Raw genomic sequence first — 18,320 nt, forward strand, 5'->3', positions numbered from 1 at the left:
GAAAGAGGAAAAGGCAGAAAGAATGGAACAGAAAGAAAGAGAATAAATGACCAACAAATGTCCCTGCTCTACTTTAAACTTAGTTGGCCCACCTGCTTTGAATCAGAGTGCAGTGCTGGTTGTCGGGAGACATGGGGTCATCATTACAGACTCTATAAGTCTTCGCTCAAAGGTATGGCGTACAGATGCCGCCGTAACCTCCGCCTCTCATTAATAGAAACTGCTGGCCCCACATCTGCCTGCATCTGTGCAATGCATTTACTCGCCTAACCAGTGTAGCTACTCCTCTGAGTCTGGAGACTTTCTTACATCACCACATTGCCTCACTCCCCTAATGTTGGAGTGGGTTTGATGAAAAGTTGCTGTGTGGTTTGTCAAGATCTTAGAATGCTGAGTCACCCAAACCACTGCGGTTCATTTGACTGTGTAATCTAGTATTACCGTTGGGATGTCATGCTGTAATCTTCCTGCTACTCTGGCGACAAAACTCCCACCATTTGTTTTGAATAATTAACCGTGTCATTTTCATTATGTTGAAATTGCAACTTAGGATGTTATTATAGATATTATGCACACAGACATTTATGTACAGATTCAGCCTTTGAGGGCCAAGTGTGCAATGAACTGGTCAAGGTTTTCCTGTATGTATTCTGGTCTTTGCTGGGCCTGTTTGTACACAAGACCAGACCGTGGCTTTTCAACAGTGCTGTAACTAAGCTCATTTCATTTCATAGTAAAGGGAACACAGCGGAAAGAGGTTCTAAGTGCTTGGATGCTTTTTTGGGAAAGGCAAGCCAGAGCATTGATTCACTCCACCTGCCACCAGCACACTGAGCCCAGATTCTGCCAAAGCCTCAGACCCACTACTGTTTTCTTTTACTCGCCACTGCAAGAGTTCGACGCCTTTTCAAGACTAGATAGAGCCCTGTGAAATTCCTCCTCATGGACTTGGCTTGCCTCATTGTCTGAAAAAATGCCATTCCACCCCACAGGCTTAAGGCATCAGTGCCTGCCTCAGCACCATTTAGTTCAGATAAACATTTCCATCAATAGCAGAAAATGAATGGATGTGTTTATGCATTTTTAATTGATTGTATACAGTCGTGATAGACTCTCACTGATCAAGCTTGACATTTGTGATTAAAAGCTGCATTTTTCTGACATAAAGTCATGGGGACAAAATCCTTGTGTTAATCTTTGCACAAATGTACAAATGCACAGATGGATACGTGACAGGGCACAATGTCCTGCGGTTCAACTGCAGAGTGTGTTCTACATGATCACACCCACATGGTTCTCAGTTAAAGGTTGTCAGCGGCTGTCTGATTCCTCTTTTCCTTGTTCTTCTCTTCAGTCTCTCCCAGGTGTGTCCACAATGGGAAGGAGTTTTCTGAGGGACAGGTGTATCGCATGGACCCCTGCTGGCTGTGTCAGTGCCGGGGAGGAATCTCCTTCTGCTCCAAGGCAGAGTGCGCTGAGCTGAACTGTGAGAACTTCTACATTCCTGAGGGCGAGTGTTGCCCTGTCTGCATAGGTACACACGTTTATATATATTTTGTTAAGCTGTGGCAACCTAGTTCTTCAATTTGCAAAATGTTACACTATTGAAAATGGGATATTGTGATTGAAGCTTTCGAGGTTTAAGCTACGGTTGATGTAGCACAGACGAGAAGGCCTGTGTGGCCAGCTAGCAGAGTGGAAAGCTGGTGCAGGAGAGGTAGAGGTGATATCAAAATTCACCATGCCCAACACCTACGACCAGTGACCCTACTTTAATGGCTTCCTCATATAACCAGTTTCCACAGTTGTTAACATACCTGGCAAACAAGACGCACACTAAAGAGCCAACCAGGGATTCATTTCCGCTGAGGAGACTAAAGAATATTCAAACTCTTTCAGAGTTTGGCTTTGTAATATTGGATTCTGGCTTAATGGGGGGGGGGGGGGGGGGGGGGGGAACCAATCGCAAAACACATGTGTTCAAAGGTAGGGTGCTCTGATATGCACACTTGTTAAAAAACAGGGTTGCAGCACATATGGCAACCACATTACAGTCTGCCAGAAGCCAGTGGATGGAGACGGTAGCCAGTTTCAGCCTCTGCCCGCTTTGGCTACAGTTGTTTGGGCGCATGAGAGCGAGGGAGGAAGACAAAGAGCAAGACAGCAGAGGAGATTATGTTAGGCCAGTGTTGGAGGTACACCTGGAATATGTATGCATTTAAGATGGTATTGAATGCTTTCATCTTCTACTCATGGAGAGCTGCTCTTACTTACTGTACTGCATGGTTCTCTATGGAGAACATTGCCTGTAATCTGGATTCAGAGATGTATTCAAGGCTACCTGGTTGAGATTATACTTAGATGTACTAATCAATATTTCTAACAGTAACTCAAATGACTATTTGAAATACCTATCGATGATAAACCCACAGAGAATTATCACTGGACAATTTGATGTCTTCAATTCAATGTTTTGGTTCAGTCTTAGCACTCTCAAAGGCAGGGGCACACAGCTGATCTTAGCAACAAAGCATGAGTAGACCGTGTAAAGGAAATTTTTGGAGCTGAACCAGTAATGTGCACACAAAAAAACGACAATATCCAACACTTTTTTTACAACATTTGTTCTCATGAGCTAAGTAAAATGATAAAATCCTGAAGCAACCCTTTAAAGCTTCAAAATAAGGGTCATAGTACAGCGACGATCAAGAAAAATGGATCCTGTCCATGTTTATTACTGCCAGATGGAAGGAACTTCAGCAGCCAACACTCAGCTGGGATCAGATAGGGCAAATAGGACCCCCTGTGCACAATACACAGCACCCTTTCTCCCTCTGACACACATTCAGTAAACCGCACCAAACTCATAAACACACAGAAATATGAACATACGTTAGTTTCATGCTGACACACAGAGAAAATGCTGAGGCCTACTTCTAACCTTCCTCCGTTACCAATAAACAGTGTAACAAAAACAATTAAAACGGTTTATAGTAAATAAAAAAAAGGGCTTCCAGAGTTGGGCTCAGGCATCAAACACCACCTCAAGCTGAGCAGAATGGCCTCACAGATTGGCTTTTAAACTGTCCCAAACTGATGCCTACGGATCTAACAATGTAGCTCCCTCAATACAAAGTGCTTTCTTTTGCTTCGGATCAAAATCTATCAAACACCTTCGACGTCACGGCTGAAACTCACATGGATGAGTTCAAGCTTTTACAGTCAAAAGGTGAGCGGACACTGTGGGGACCAGCAGTTATGAACGTCATCACGCTTGCTGTTTTTACAATGATCAAATCTCTCTCAGGACGATGCGGCAATACCATAAAACATGTCTCATTTCAATTGAAATCCCTATGTATGCTGTCACAAAGCCAGGGGCCTCTCCCTCTCACTTGTAAATATAGATAAAACATCTCAATTCAACAGCTCTTGGTGACAAGCTACGTTTCCATATCTTGTTAGCTCCCTCATGGAGTATCCTGCTTCCTTCAGCTCTGCTCTCACTCTGTCTCCTGTTAATTCAATTACAGTAGAGGATGTAGTAGAAGGTTAATTGGACTGTAGCTTGGGTTTAAATTCAAGTCATAGCCAAACCAAACTATACATGTGACTTTGCTGAGAATCAGATCAAAGATTCACCTCCTCGCCCAACAATTAGAGTTGGGCGATGTGGAGAGTATCACAATATTTTAGACCAAATACCTCGATGACGATATGTAATGGTTGACCATTGGTGCTTTTACAAAATGTTTACGCAATTAAGTTTTTAATACATCAGAAATGTGGATATAATGACGAAGTGGGTAAAAGCAAATGATAGAACAACAAGAAGAATCTGGTAAGTTTCAAAAAATCACATCACTTTACTGTAACGCAGCCTTTTAAACCAGGAAAAGAACACACTTATGCCTGATTAAGATATCCAAAATCGACGATATTCCGTCTCCTTTCACGATATGTTGCCCCAGCCATACCCACCATGTGTCTTTCTGTCCTCTCAGATGTGGAGTTACTGTCGATGGACAGCACTAAGGCCAGTTGCTGGGTGAATAACAAGCTGCGGGCCCACGAGGAGCAGTGGAAAGAGGACGACTGCACCTTCTGCCAGTGTGTGGATGGAGAACCACACTGCACGGCCATGGCCTGCAAACAGAGCTGCCAATACCCTGTGAAGATCCCCGGAGAGTGCTGTCCCTTCTGTGAAGGTAGAGCGTTGTGTTGGCCTTTTATATTAAATCATATTATCTAACGTATAGCTCACAGCTATGAGGCGCACATCATCCCACATACCACATGTCGGAGGCTCCTGTGGCCCCGCAAGCTTTGCTACAGAGGCCGTGTCGGCATGCGCTCATTAAAGAGGAGGCCACAGAGCATTCTTTAAGCTGCAGGGTTCTTTGTGTTCCTTTATTACCCCTGCCCGCCAAAATGAGACCCACCTGTGTGTGTGAGCCTGCGCCGTGCTTATAACGCAGTAGGCTGGATAATTGAAGTGGATCCTTTTCTCTTTTTTTTTTGCGTGTGAGCGTAATTAGTTACAGCTCGTTGGGCTGCTCCTCCCACTGAACGTGGCAACAGACGTTTGACGGGAATGGCTACGGTGCTATGTCTGTGTGTTCCAAAACTGGCCTCGCTCAGTGTGTGGCTTCACAATGAAGCTGGCCCTGATTCAAGAGGGGTCCGGGCTGTCGAACTTCATACGAGGGGGACACTCTATTGTCCTCACTGGTAGTCCTCGAGCTAGAGCAGGCTTTTTAGACACATTCAACTTATTAATGGGAGACAGTTCCAAGCAATAAGACGGAGAGGTAGAACCCCCATTACAGTGCTACCCACCCTGGTGTAATTGCTCTACATTTATCTGTAATCACTGTTTAGTCCAAAATAAGAGCAGTGTAAATAGGTAGCTATTACAGTTGGCACAAAAAGCATCGATGAGGAAGAACACCTGAGGGGATCCTAGCACACATATATATAAAAAAAAAAAAGAGAGAGAGAAAGTCAACGAAAGAAATCACAGCTTGTTTTTTTTGTATGCTGTTGCTCTCATGCAAAGTTCTTACCCTCCATCATCTCTTCTGTTCTCTAGAGCCTTCTTACGAAACAGTTAGCCCCCTGCTATGCCCTCCCCTGGAAAACTGCTCCCTGTCAGGGAATGACTGCCCCTACGGCTTTCAACCAGACACAAATGGATGCCTGCTCTGCCAGTGCCTCAACAGTAAGTTTCACTTTCCTCGCTTCACGTTGACCTCGAGGGGTTAAAGTTACAGGGACTGACTTGCAGTGGCATGAACATCATACATCTCTTCTGACACGCTGCTTCTTGTATGTATTTACACGTTTGCTCATGCTGGTATCGACACAATTTGCCAACCTACTTGCTTCGGACAGCAACAAAGACATGTTCATATTCATGACAGTTCATTTGCATACATTGGCTACAGTCTTTACATGGTTCTCGGTCACAAGAATGTTCCTGTGAGGAGCCCCCTAGACACTCATGCCTTTGCCTTTGATGGATTGTTGTGCCCCTGGTCAGATGACCTCTCCCTCAACTCTTTCAGATGACTCCTGCCCTGACCTGGGAAAATACTGTTCCCTCCAATGCCCAGTGGGATACAAGACGGATGATTTCGGCTGTGAGGTGTGTGAATGCAGCATTCCCGTGTCCAAGTGCCGCCCCTTGACCTGCACTAAGACCTGCCCCTATGGATATGTGTAAGTACGCCCTGTCACCCTGTGGCGCTCTCATTTCTCCCACCATCTCTCATCCATGTTTTCAACATGTTCAAAGGCATCCGCAGATGTGGAAAGAGCGCGACAATATTGCACTCGTGTCAAGTATTGTTACTTTAAATAGATTACTTTTGATATGATACTACTGTTAAATGAAAGAACGTCTTTAGGTTACAAATTAGATTACATCAAATACAAACGTATACACAAGAGGAACAACATCAGCAACAAGAACCCCTCAGTCCAAACCGACAGTCTGCAGTCTGTGCATACCACTGATAATCAATTCAAAAGAGACAACAGCCTTCCTCAGTGTAGCCTCACAAGAATCAACCATAAAAGACACAAAAGAAAAAAAAGACAATGAAACAAAAACGATCGACAATAAATAAGGTGAGATATGGACACACAACGGTGCCTGAAACTTATTTTGAGAATCAACGAAAGAACACAAGATCACCAAAGCAGACAACTAGGACATTGAAACAAAATGAACTCCACAGCGGCTGCCGCCACTACAACATACATTTCAGCAAAGGAGAGACTGCACAGTTTTCTTTAGCATTTTAGTACGAACGAAGTGGTTGTTGACGTTTTCATCGGGAGAGTTGAGCAGTGTAGTGTGGTACTCACCTGTCTGCTGCTCCAGGTTCAACTTCTCCACTCGTTCATTCTCAACGCGTAATATAAGCAGTCCACTCAGCCTCTCTGGTCCCAGTGCGCGCCTCAGATTCCAAACGTTTTGAGATGAATGAGACGTCAGAGATTAACAGTCTCAAACAGCAGAAGGTCCTCACACACCTCACTGAAGGTAAAGGTTCCTCAGTGAACACAGAAGTCTCCAGAGCGTGGCTCTACTGTAGGTCACGAACATCGAGGGTTTGTCATTTAGCGAGCTTGATGGGTGTGGTGCATTGAATCAGTCATTTGTTAAGATGGATGCAGTATTTGTTTTTTAACCATGCCAAGGTAAAATAATGCTAATTATAACCACACCCCATGTGTGATCCTTCATTTTATTATGCTTATTAAAGTGGCCCCGGCACATGAACGCGGCGGCCCGTGAACGAATCATTTCCGGAGCGTCACCTCTCTGGACGTGGAGCTTTGCCTTCCTGCGGCCGCAGAAACACCTGCAGCTTCTTCTCTGCTACAGCTGCTGATTGTCTCCTTTCTTCTGTTCCATTCTCACACAGTTTAACGGGACTTAAAGTACAATACTTGTGATGAATAGTAGCCCACTTATCCCTAGTAAAAGTACAATGATCGATTCAAAAAGATACTTGAAACTTGGAACTTTTTTACAGTAACGAACGCCCACTCCTGTCAGTTACGTGACATGCAAATTAATCAGGAAATATACACTTTGGTTTAACATTCTTATAAAACAGAAAAATCGAAGCGGATAGGGATGTTTGTAAATTCTGTTATGTTGGGGAGATGTGATCAGTTTCATAGTGTACAATGCAAGGGAAAATGGTTGCACCTTAAAATCTGTTTTGGGCTATACCATTAACCTCCTGTATTCAAATTGGTATGGTTGGATTAGAAGTTCAATACTTATATTATCAAGTGATGGTCCAGAGGTCTAAAGGAAGTGGAACAGGCTATTGCGGCAATAGTTTGGCATCCAAGATCAAAGGGCCTACCTTGGTGGCAAAACCCAGGTCTCTAAATCTGTGTTTGTGTTTACGTGTGAGTAATTCACTGTGGGGTCCTCACCAGCCTCTCGGCCCCTTGCAACGCATCTCCTCCGAATCCCATTTTACCCAATCAAACATCTGGAAGTGCTCTCTACCGGGACGCTCGGTCTCCAGGCACCGCTCTCATTTCATAAATCACCGCGCCGTCTCAAAACAACGATCAAAAACGCATCAGGACAAAAGCGGCCTTCATGAAGCGTATGCGGTTGTGATTCTTTCGGGTACCTCAACCCTGCTCTGCGGAGCCAAGGCTCGAGATTGGGCCCGATATGCCTGTGTGGGATACCAGAGGAGGGGATAGAAGAGAGGATGAGGGAGGCCCTGTGGGGAAAAGAAGAGCAGGAAGTAGTGGCTTTATCCTTCATAAGCAGCTGTTTCGATCTAGCCTCAGAAGTCTGAAATCCTCTAAGAGCTTGCCAGCCTTACAATGCAGATCTGTCTTCTCACACAGGACCTCTGCATGCAGCCACCACCACAAGGAAACAAAAGGCACAAAGGCTCTCTGTCTTTATATTGGTTGTATTGATGACATCCTGTGTGTACTGTAATGTACATATCCAACACTGAAGTTGCAGGTTTCCAGAACAGCATGAGTGTACACTATGTGTAACCATGTACTGAGCACTGCGCTCTGGTGTTAACGGTCCAGGTGAAGAACATTCTCAGTGCAGTTTCTACGGCTGAAGTTGTGTTTTCCGTCCATCATGGCTCAAAAAAATCATCCCTGTGACCTCGCGGGTCGTGAATGGCATTCTTCTGGTCATCCCAGTTGCTGCACACTGGAAAATTGTGCCGAGCCAGCAGTGCCAGGGCCCCGGGGCCCCCAGCGCCTCCCCGAGCCCCTCCGCTGCTTGGCATTCCACACCACCGTCTTTAAACAAAGCCTTGCTCTAAGGTCGCAGCGCTCTCTCTCTCTGTATTTGTACAGTGAGGCACTGGCCGAGCCCTCACAATGTTGTTTCAATAGCCGTTATTGCTGTTTCAGCATAGATAGGGTCCACTGTGTGCTGAGCCTGAGATGCGCTGTCCTCTTTGTGGGACACAGCACCATCCGTGGGTTTCGAGGGCTTCTTTTATTGATGCTGTCCTGGCAGATAAAGATTAATAGAGTCATTACCCAGGCCTAGTGAGGCCACGGCTTCATAATAATGGCTATCATCACTTACCGCGAGGGAGGGAGGCTGAGACAGGGAGGGATGGAGAAGGTGCCCGGGACGAGAGACGTCTACATACAGGTCATTCTTTCATCTGGGTTTTTCCACTAGTACCAACCCGCAGCTCATCACATGTTTTATAAAGCTTATAATTGTATCCAACTGGCATGATTCCCTCTGAAGCGTCTGCACTTCCCAATGCTCCTATGTGAGGATATCCCTTGTTGCTTTGCTCTGACAACTTGACTCAAGTTTCCTTTCTGCTCAGTTTGGTTAAATTCTCACTTAATTTCCAAAACAGCTCATGCCTGACCACCAGAAGGCCCCATCTCTCCCTCTCATACTGTCCCTTTCTGTACTCCCCCCATCAACACGCCCCCACTAGCTCTTGTCTGACCGCTGCTCTTAGGGGCTCTTGCATGTCCGCCAAAGGCTCTTGGAGCAATAAGGATGGCAACAGAGTGAATTGAAAGCATCTGAATTGGCTTTAGATTGCTCCTTCCAAAGTCGTTGGGTTGGTATGATGTGCAAACCACAGGGATGTCACGTGTTGGCCTTTTATTAGGCCTTCTTCAAAGGCGGCTAATATAGAGAAGGGAAAGCAGGTCCAGATGTTGATTATACCAGACTTGAGCATCTGGGTTTCCCTCAATCACAACACCACGATGCTCCCCGGGCCTCTGTTCATCTCGGAGATATCCTCACTGGGAAGCCAGTTTTAAACTATTCGAGCTGCACAGGAGTGTCTTTTTCTTTTACTTCATGTCATGTGCTTCAAGTAATTTCGTTGGTTTTTTTTTACGTGTGTGCTTCATCATTTGTTTGCCCTACAGGAGGAACAAGCATGGCTGTGAGATGTGTCGCTGTATCAAGTGTCCTCCCTTCACCTGTGACAAGCACTGCAACGACGGCTATAGGCAGAACAGGAAGGGCTGCTCCATCTGCATGTGTAAAGGTAACCGATTGAATAGTTCTAACCGAATAAAACCTCAATAGCAATAATGTGACAATGGTTTGGGGATGATTGCTGATGCTTTCACGAGATATTGGGATTGATTATTCCTCACAATTTAGCTTACTGTGGATATTCATGATCCTCAGAGGACGAACCGTGCCGGTTTGGAAATATTGACCTTGCGTTGGTCACCAGTCTCAGGCCAAAGTTTTCGCTCATACATAACAAATCTCAATATAAAAAAGGGAGACTTCCCTAACCGATATGATATACATCACCCCTACTTTCAATTGATCCTAGCTACATCTTAAGAGTTATCTGTATTCTGATACATAACTACAGTTTCAACACATGTTCTTAACTGTAGCAGTGTACGGGGCGTTACGATGGACTGAGATAGGAGAGCTCTGTTCGCACGTTGAATTCCTGCCTCTAAGCTGCAGCTTTGATTTCCTGTGACCTTCTGGTGCTCTTCTGAGGAGACTTTTATGTGTGCTTGTTTTGGTTCTTGTTGGTGTTTAGCTTCAGCCAGAAGGCTGTGTGTGCAACTCTAATTAGATCCCTTTCCCAGTTTAAAGCAAGTTTGCAGATGCCATATTTATGCTGCGCCACATTTTAAGAGATGTGTTCATTTTGCCAGTTTAGCTGTATTATAAATATTTCAGCTTCAAATATACCTGAGGTTTTCCTATGGTGAGTTGAACAGTGCAGCTGGCACCTCGTCTCCACAAATAGAGGGACGCCACACAGACTAACACCTATAAACTGCTGTTTACCCGATTTTGAAACTCTTGTACCAGTCTCTCTCCGTGGACTGTTAAAATATATAGGGGAAAAGAAACTTTTTCGTGTGTGTTTTATAAAGATTTAAATAGAAGAGACGAGAAACATCTGCCTGGCCTCTGCAACACTATTTAGTTCACTGTGTTTGTTCCAAGACCCAGTGGATTCCTACAAACTTTGAGAGCCATGCTGAGTTCAACACATGTTGTTGCCAGTTGCTGGGCCCCTTCATTAGCTCAATGTGTCCCTCAGCTACAACCTATTAGATTGTGTTTGTCAGTTGAAATTGGGACATAAATAGGCAATAAAGGAAGATCAAATATTCCTGACTCGGGTTTGTTCTGTTATATAGAACCACTTAGCTCTCCATTTAGCCTCTAATGAAATTGGACATAATACAATAATACTGTATTTGACTGTAAATCATAAATGTACTTAATGAAATTCCACAGTGCATTTATAGGATACCTTGCCGTAGCAGGCTATGTTGTTTTTTGACGTTTCACAAGTCCTCAGCCACCCCAGTAATGTCTGAACCTTTCTTGTTTCTGTCTTCAGAAAGTGGCCACGTCCCAAGCACCACTGCCCCTGCCCCGATTCCCCGCTACTGCCTCACCTCCAATGGGCACCGATACGAGGAAGGTGACGGCTGGCACGACGGTTGTCGTGACTGCTACTGCCACTCCGGACGGGAGATGTGTGTGCTCATATCCTGCCCCGTGCCCAGCTGTTCTCATCCAGTTGTGAGGCCTGACCAGTGTTGTCCCACCTGTGAGGGTAAGTCTCTGCAACTCAAATGAGACTTTATTTTAGATCCAGTTATAAAAAGGTTATTGCCCGTTTTTCAAATTACATCCAGTTTTTAAAGACAATGTTCATTCTCGTGATCTGGAAATGTCATCACTCAGAAGAATAAAACATAACACAGTGAGACGGCTTCAAACAAACCCTCGATAAAAACGATGGACAAATGTTCTACCACTGGTGTAGCTTCAGATTGACTGTTTCATGTGCATTTCTTTTCATTCTCATGAAGCCCTTGACATCAAGGTCACCGCTCCATGTGTCGACATACAATATTTTAACCATTTTTTATCTCCACCAAGGAGGTTATGTTATCGGTTTGGTTTGTTTTTCTGTTTGTCTAAAGTTTACTGTCGCAATTTTGCCAGATTCCCAAGGATGAACCCACACATTTTGATTCTGAATCACAGGATACACAGATTACCTTTCCCTTTCGTTAACATAGCGGGATAGTGCTTGGCCTTGAGGGAGGTCTGCGCTCTCAGAGTGCCCTTCAATTTGACACTCAATTATCAACTAATTAGTTGTAATTAATACACGTCTGTTTGCACCTGGACACGCTCGCACACACACACGCATATCTGGCAATACAAAGTATACAGTCGTCTATCAGCTCACTCAACAGAGAGCTTTGGATCATTAGCTAGCTTTTAGGCCTTAGACTTGCAGGCTACTTAAACTCTCTGACACACAGTCTCTGTCTGTTTCTCTAAAAATGGAAGGCACACTGATCCACACCCACACTTTTTTTTTTTTTTTTTTTTATCCACAACCCTCCGACTCATGCGGGATATTTATGGAGGAGTGACTCAGTTGGCTGTTCAAATATTTAGGAGTGAAAGAATGTCTACAACTTTCAGGAGCTACACACACTTTGCAGTCAGGGGACAAACAGGCTAACTCTTTGCAGATGTCTGCTACTCTGCTGGACTGAAAGATGTTTTTAACTAAACCAGTGTCAAAACACAACTTGGACACCACCCAAAAACTGCCCGAGGCTTCTTTTTAATGTCTAGTGGTCTCCCATGCATCTTTAGCCTAATAACCTATGACTCTGTTTACTCTCTCGAGATTGCACTCTCTCTTCTCTTCATCGTGTAGGAGTTATTGCTATGAATGAATTTTTGTTTGGTCCGGACTAGAATGTGAATTTGAAATGGCACACACATGACTGTTTCCTTTCTTTTCCTCCCTCCTCTTTCTACTGTAGATGAGTCAGGCAGCGGTCAGCTGGAGGGGATGGACATGGTGGTGTGCCGAGCACCTGGGGGGGAATTCTATGTGGAGGGAGAAACCTGGAACCTGGACGAGTGCACACGGTGCACCTGCAGGAAGGGACGTGTCCTGTGCGACACCGAAGTGTGTCCCCCGGCTCTCTGCCAGACTCCGGTCAGGAACAAGGACACCTGTTGCCACGTATGCCCAGGTAACGGAACAAAAACGGCTACAGAAAAGCAGCGGCAATTTCAGATAAAAACTCAGCGGGCGTTACAAGTTGGGGGAGTGGGTTGGGAAGTATAAATCTGTTTTGGATGTGCTATCAGCATGTGGTTTTGGAAGGTCTTGCATGTTGCACTCTGTCGAGCAGTTTAATGTCAGGCACACAGTCTCATAAAGAAACCAGCCAAGACCGGTTGGATTTACATAGTGCTCCTCCAGGCAGGCTGCAGCACACGTGGACTACTTTCACCCAGTGGTCCACGGCGGAGGTTCACCCAACTCTCTTATAGCTGGAAGGACGAGAATGTAACTGATATCACCGAATCTCTGCTAGTCCTCCGGTTATGGGAATACACTTTGACACAAATGTCTCGGCGAACGCAAAAACCACACACATATTTTATTTACGACTGTACCCAAACACTCAAGCCTCTTCTCATACACTTAAGAGTCAACATATCCCAAGTACTCCCGAGCGTGAGGCCCACAAATCAGCAACGCATGACTGCGTCTTGAGAGCTGCTCCTTGAGAATGCCGAACCCGCCTTATCTCCCTGCATCTCCCTTCACAAAAGCAGATTGTCAGAGGCCAGCCTTTGATATATGCATGGGCCCGGTCACCAGGAATGTGGGAATAATACACATCTCACTGACAGGCGCTGTGATGTATGTATACAGTAGGGTAGTGCAGTGTGTGCACGCTATCTAAAGTCTTTGGTCATGAGAAGGCCATAGATCTCAGGCCCGCGAGGGAGAGATAAGGCCTTCGACTAAAGGGACTTCTGCCATATGGAGGGACTTGTGTTTGTGTTTAACATACAGTAAAGCATCTTATCTCGAATGTAACCCCCAATAACTTTAGTGGATTGAGATGTTATACAGCCGGGATAAATGCAGGAGTCATGCTGAAGCAGGCCACTAAAGAAGTAGATATCTATAACTCAGGCAAAATTAGGGGTTTTCTTTGAAAAGGCTATAACCTTACATTGACAACTCCTATTAAGTGCAGGAAATAGGCTGCGGCACGACGTAGCACACAGCCCCTGTGTCTTACCTTAACCTTTGTGTTGTTCTCATTATTAACCCGTTTGTGTTTTGCAACCACAGAGGAGAAGCTGAACCCCTTCCTGCCAGTGAACAACAGCCAGCAGGAGTACTGCATAAGCAGCGATGGAGACGTGCTGCTGTCTGGGGACTCCTGGAAGGCCAACGCCTGCACCAGCTGCACCTGCAACAACGGCACCATTCAGTGTTTCTCTCAGCGCTGTCCAGCTGCCAACTGCAGGGTGCCCGTCTTACGCAAGGGCCAGTGCTGCCCACACTGTCTCGGTGAGTATGTAGGTGCGTCTCCTTAAAGAGAATGAGGCCTTTAATAAGTATTTGTGTCAAAGATGCCACTTTGTGTATTTTTGTATTACATTGAGTTTATATGTATGTTTATGTGACACTTCCACAAACTGAGAACAAGAACAGTCAAAGTGGCACCACCACTGGAACAAGGCACAGCCTGTTGTTGGGGAAAGTTATAGTTCATAACGCAACATGTCAAAAAGAGGGCGTCACTGAGGGAATGCCAGCTTCCAGACTGAGTGTGTACGCGTTTGCTCGTTAGACACAGCCACTCCGGCGCTACACGGGCAAACACCCGTCATTCGCAACAACATTCCATGTGACATACACACACGGTCCGCTCGGAGCGAAAACATTCCTCGAGCATCCGCACATTCACACGTGTTTCCTGTCCCCGGGTGAGGCGGCCCGCCACGCTCTCTCTGCGGCGGCACAGGAAGGCAAAGCTCCATGTCAGCTTTTCCTATAGAGGAAAACCCTCAGCATAGGCTCCCATTGTTCACCTCGATATGTTGCCGTTTTTCTGGCCTTTGTTTTTGTTATTTGCCCTGTGGACAACAGAGCTTTGGACGTAATGCCTTTATCAAAGCTGTACAGTTGAAGTTAAGGGGACGGTGCCTGTGAACACAGCTTATCAAACAGAGACACGGGGGTTCATACTAACTCACGGTTGGACAGGTTGATGTCTGGAATGTTTTGCGTCACACCAGCGATATTGCTAACAGATCTTACCCCGGTCTGAACAGAAATTACAACGCCAGTAACGGTGCCGGTGTCTACCAGCGCCCCCAAGACAACAGCTGCCATTACAGTGAAGAGTCCGGTGTGGATCACCACCGTCACTGTACCGCCCATCACTGCTGATGCAGGTACCTGCTCATTGAATCCCTCCACACACACTAGTAGGAACCCCATCCCAGTCATTGGCGTCATTGTGTGAACTCTCCCTGCCGATCCCTGCAAATGTTGAAACTTGAACTAAAACAATGATTAATGGACACTGGCTAAACGGGGATTCTCTTAAAACAAACACAAGGAATAAACTGTTTTCCACTTAGATCTGCTAAATGGGGTGGGCACCATAATGAAAAAGACTGATATCTGATATCAGTATTGTCTGTGTTCCACAGATGAGCCAGGTTTGGGTGAGAATTACCCCAGCCAAACAGAGATGGCCGTCATCTACCAATCAGCCGCCTGGATCCTGGCAGGTCTCCTCCTGGCCATCATCATCTTCATCGCCGTGGCGTTACTCATCAACAAGAAAAAGAAGTGGGTGCAGATGTCCTGCTACAGTGCACCAAAGAAGGTGAGAAGTTAATCCATAACGTTTTGTTGGTTTTGAAGGCTTTGAAACTAAGATAAATTAGACAGCCTCCCTCATATAAATAACGTGGACAGTGTAAACCTGTGGATGGACCACAGGGAGACATGAGGTTGTGGTGTCAGAAAATGATCAGAAGCCATCTCGTGCGAGCCGACATAAATTAGTAAGCTTTCGTCACCAACCAGCTATGGAGACTTGAATTATGCCGTCAGTCTAACAACACAGGTATTGTGCTCTTTCTCCTGTTCCTGCTTAGACGGTGATCCTAAAGAAGCACGTCAACAAGAACTCAGTGGTCTACATGGAGCCCTCCAAGGAGAACAAATTTCAGAATGTGAAGAACGACTGCGGCATCATCCACTTCTCTCCAGGGATGAGCTCCTCCTGTGCGGACAAGATGACCATCCCCAGGGCCAAGCTGAGCATGGGCAACAACTGGACGCCGCGCTAAAGAAAAAGAAACGCAGCTCAAACTCTGCCGATCGGAGCTGTCCGGCACCTCCCACTCTCTCTCTTACTGCTGTATCCATGGTGACTAGTGCAACAGTGCACACACACACACACACCGTGGACGTCGCTGCCTTGTTCCCACCCTTCTGTCTGTGTGAACCTGAGGATGCTCTGCAAGAGACAAAGCATGTGACTTCTGTTTCTTTTAATACATGTCCATATTCTTTCTTTTTGTTGGAGCGAGGCGACGGGAGGTTGTACGGACGGGTGGACATATAAAGGACACAGCCACTCCGGGCTCTGCTTTAAAACAGAGAGGGAGGCAGCCAAAGAGGCTCCTCTGTATGAATCAGAATTTGACTGTGAACATTATGTTATTGCTTGTCATAGCCTCCTTTGAAACTGGAACTTTGAGGCAATAAGAGGAGCATAAAAAGCTTTAGGACAGGGGTTTGGGCCGTAGTTAAAAGGGAGTGGAGAGGATGCTGCCCTCCCCCTTGAGTTCAGCTGTGCTTCGTGGATGTAATCATTTTCATTAGCAGGGAGGCCAAAGGAACGGATAATCCAGTTGGATCAAATTGGGTTCAGCAGCCAAATCAAGTCAACAGGCTTTATATAGACCCCCAGATCCGACCCCCTCTTTAGAACGTGTGGTTTCCGTCTTAGTTTTTGTATATTTCCAAGGTATTTGTACTAGTTGTAGTGTTGTTCTTGGCCACCTCTCGTTTTTATTATGGGTGTCTCCGCGGGGCCAGATTGAAACATTGTGAAATGACCAAGTCTAAACATTCCCGCGATCAATGTTCAGGAAGGACACGCTTCCCAAATCATAGCCCCGTTTCTACCGTCAAATGAGCCGAGTCATTCCATTTACTAAATCCCTCGTCCGCAATACAGTAGCCAATAGGCTTCATCTTTCCCCTCAGCCTCATCCGACCTTGGCTCTTCCAGAAGGACTCAGTCGTACTCCATCATTACAAAAAGTTTTAAGTGGAGTGACCTTCATCCAGGAAGACTGTCATTTCATTTACTGCAGTGGTGCCAGACGCTTCATCTGGGCCCATGAGGAATGTGATACCATGCCTCCCGTCATAACTTCATGCACAGCTGTGTGTGTGTGTTTATGTGTGTGTGGCGCTACTGTTCACACTGAATGTTAGCGATAGTTAATATTGATCCATTTTAAAGCCTTAATTCTATAGCCTTAATGCATATCTCGTTATTCAATATCTGTGTTCGCCCCTATCTAGGAGTCTAAAAGCAGTAATATATTCACCCAATATTAAGATGAACAGATATTGTTGTACAGCGTCACTGATAGTTCTCATCAACCCTTCACATACAAATGAATTATGTGACGTGGAAGAGTGCATGGGGAGCTCGCTAGTAACTGTACATACTGGTACACATTACAGAGCATTTTAAAGAGACGTAGCACTTTTCTTTGGAGCCAGTGTGTTTTGTTTTTTTGTGTTTTTTAGAGAGCTCCCTGCAGGATTCTTGTGGGGATAAAGTCCCTAATCAGGGATTTGATAGGCATATTAAGCCCACGGAGATGTTAAACCACTCAAGTGAACACGCTGTTGCAGCTAAAAGGCTCCGCACCGATCTGATCAGTACAGGGAAGGAGAGAATCTGAGAAGCGTTACGAAACAAACTGGGGTTTCATAGGAAAAGGGTTTTGGATCAGAGTTCTCAATCCATTGCCAATTTTCTCAATACAAAGACATTTCCCATGCCAAAATTGGTTGGAGACCAATTTATATTGAAGTGTTTTAGTAACTCAGTAGATTTGTGTCCGTTTGAATCATGACCATGTGCTTTAAAATGAAGAGGCGACTGTAAAAGCTTACGCAATTCTTTTTTTCTTCTATCTGTTAAAAAAAAAAAGGAAAAAAAAAAAAAAAAAGTAGTTTAAATTAGTAGGACAGAAGAGTACCTTATTTATTTTTTCACATAGCTTTATTTATTAATACTAAACTATAGTTTGAGTTTTTCTTTTTTGAAAAATGAACTTTTGGTAGCCAAAGCTGCTGTACATTGTAGACTATTTACCATTTCTATCTGCTATATCCTATACAACCTTATTTATTGTATTGTTGCAAAACCTGTAAATATGTTTCCTAGATGATGAACTGTAACATTTACACTTATTTTGAAAAATAAAATGTTTGAACCAAAGTGGCTCGCACCGATGATACTTAAAACTGGCTTCTCGGAGAAATTCCCCCCAAGTGCAGTGATGTCATTCAAGATGGTATCCGTTAGTGGTTTTTGACTTCACTCGTACAATTGCGGGTTCATGCACATCTGGTCTGAAGTTGTGCCCCAAATGGAACTTTATCTACGTTCTCTTAGTTATTTTAAATCTAATCGGTTTCCCTTGTTCTCCTATGTCAGTAGCACTTGCAGATGTGTTTAGTGGTGTTTCTCAGGGAGGCCCTTTAAGAGCTGAGAGCACGCGAAGAGCGAGGACACCTCATCTATCCAACGGGCTAATAAAACACAGAGAAAGACATGCAGGCCAGAGCTGGAAACCTGGATAATCCTCAGTGCAGACTGTGCTGTTGTTTTGACTTGTCCGTCAAAGCTTGCTCATAAACGTGAAGGTGAGG

At 45.1% G+C, this 18,320-nt stretch overlaps 1 protein-coding gene across 1 annotated transcript in view; it reads left to right on the forward strand.

Annotated features, from left to right (window-relative positions):
* LOC306706978 (cysteine-rich motor neuron 1 protein) overlaps positions 1 to 17,865 on the forward strand; it is a gene marked incomplete at its 5' end in the record, with an annotated part of 32,753 nt that extends 14,888 nt beyond the window's left edge. Inside the window, 11 exons of the mRNA XM_079174242.1 lie at positions 1,355 to 1,534; positions 4,005 to 4,208; positions 5,093 to 5,221; positions 5,568 to 5,721; positions 9,430 to 9,551; positions 10,893 to 11,111; positions 12,349 to 12,564; positions 13,686 to 13,907; positions 14,675 to 14,797; positions 15,059 to 15,237; positions 15,512 to 17,865. Of these exons, the coding sequence (XP_079030368.1) occupies positions 1,355 to 1,534; positions 4,005 to 4,208; positions 5,093 to 5,221; positions 5,568 to 5,721; positions 9,430 to 9,551; positions 10,893 to 11,111; positions 12,349 to 12,564; positions 13,686 to 13,907; positions 14,675 to 14,797; positions 15,059 to 15,237; positions 15,512 to 15,706 (1,943 nt within the window). The 3' untranslated portion in view covers positions 15,707 to 17,865. The remainder of the gene's footprint in view (positions 1 to 1,354; positions 1,535 to 4,004; positions 4,209 to 5,092; positions 5,222 to 5,567; positions 5,722 to 9,429; positions 9,552 to 10,892; positions 11,112 to 12,348; positions 12,565 to 13,685; positions 13,908 to 14,674; positions 14,798 to 15,058; positions 15,238 to 15,511) is intronic.
* Between the last annotated feature and the right edge of the window lie 455 nt (positions 17,866 to 18,320).

Source organism: Pholis gunnellus, assembly GCF_910591455.1.
Source record: "Pholis gunnellus genome assembly, chromosome: 15".
Classification (NCBI taxonomy): Eukaryota; Metazoa; Chordata; class Actinopteri; order Perciformes; family Pholidae; genus Pholis; species Pholis gunnellus.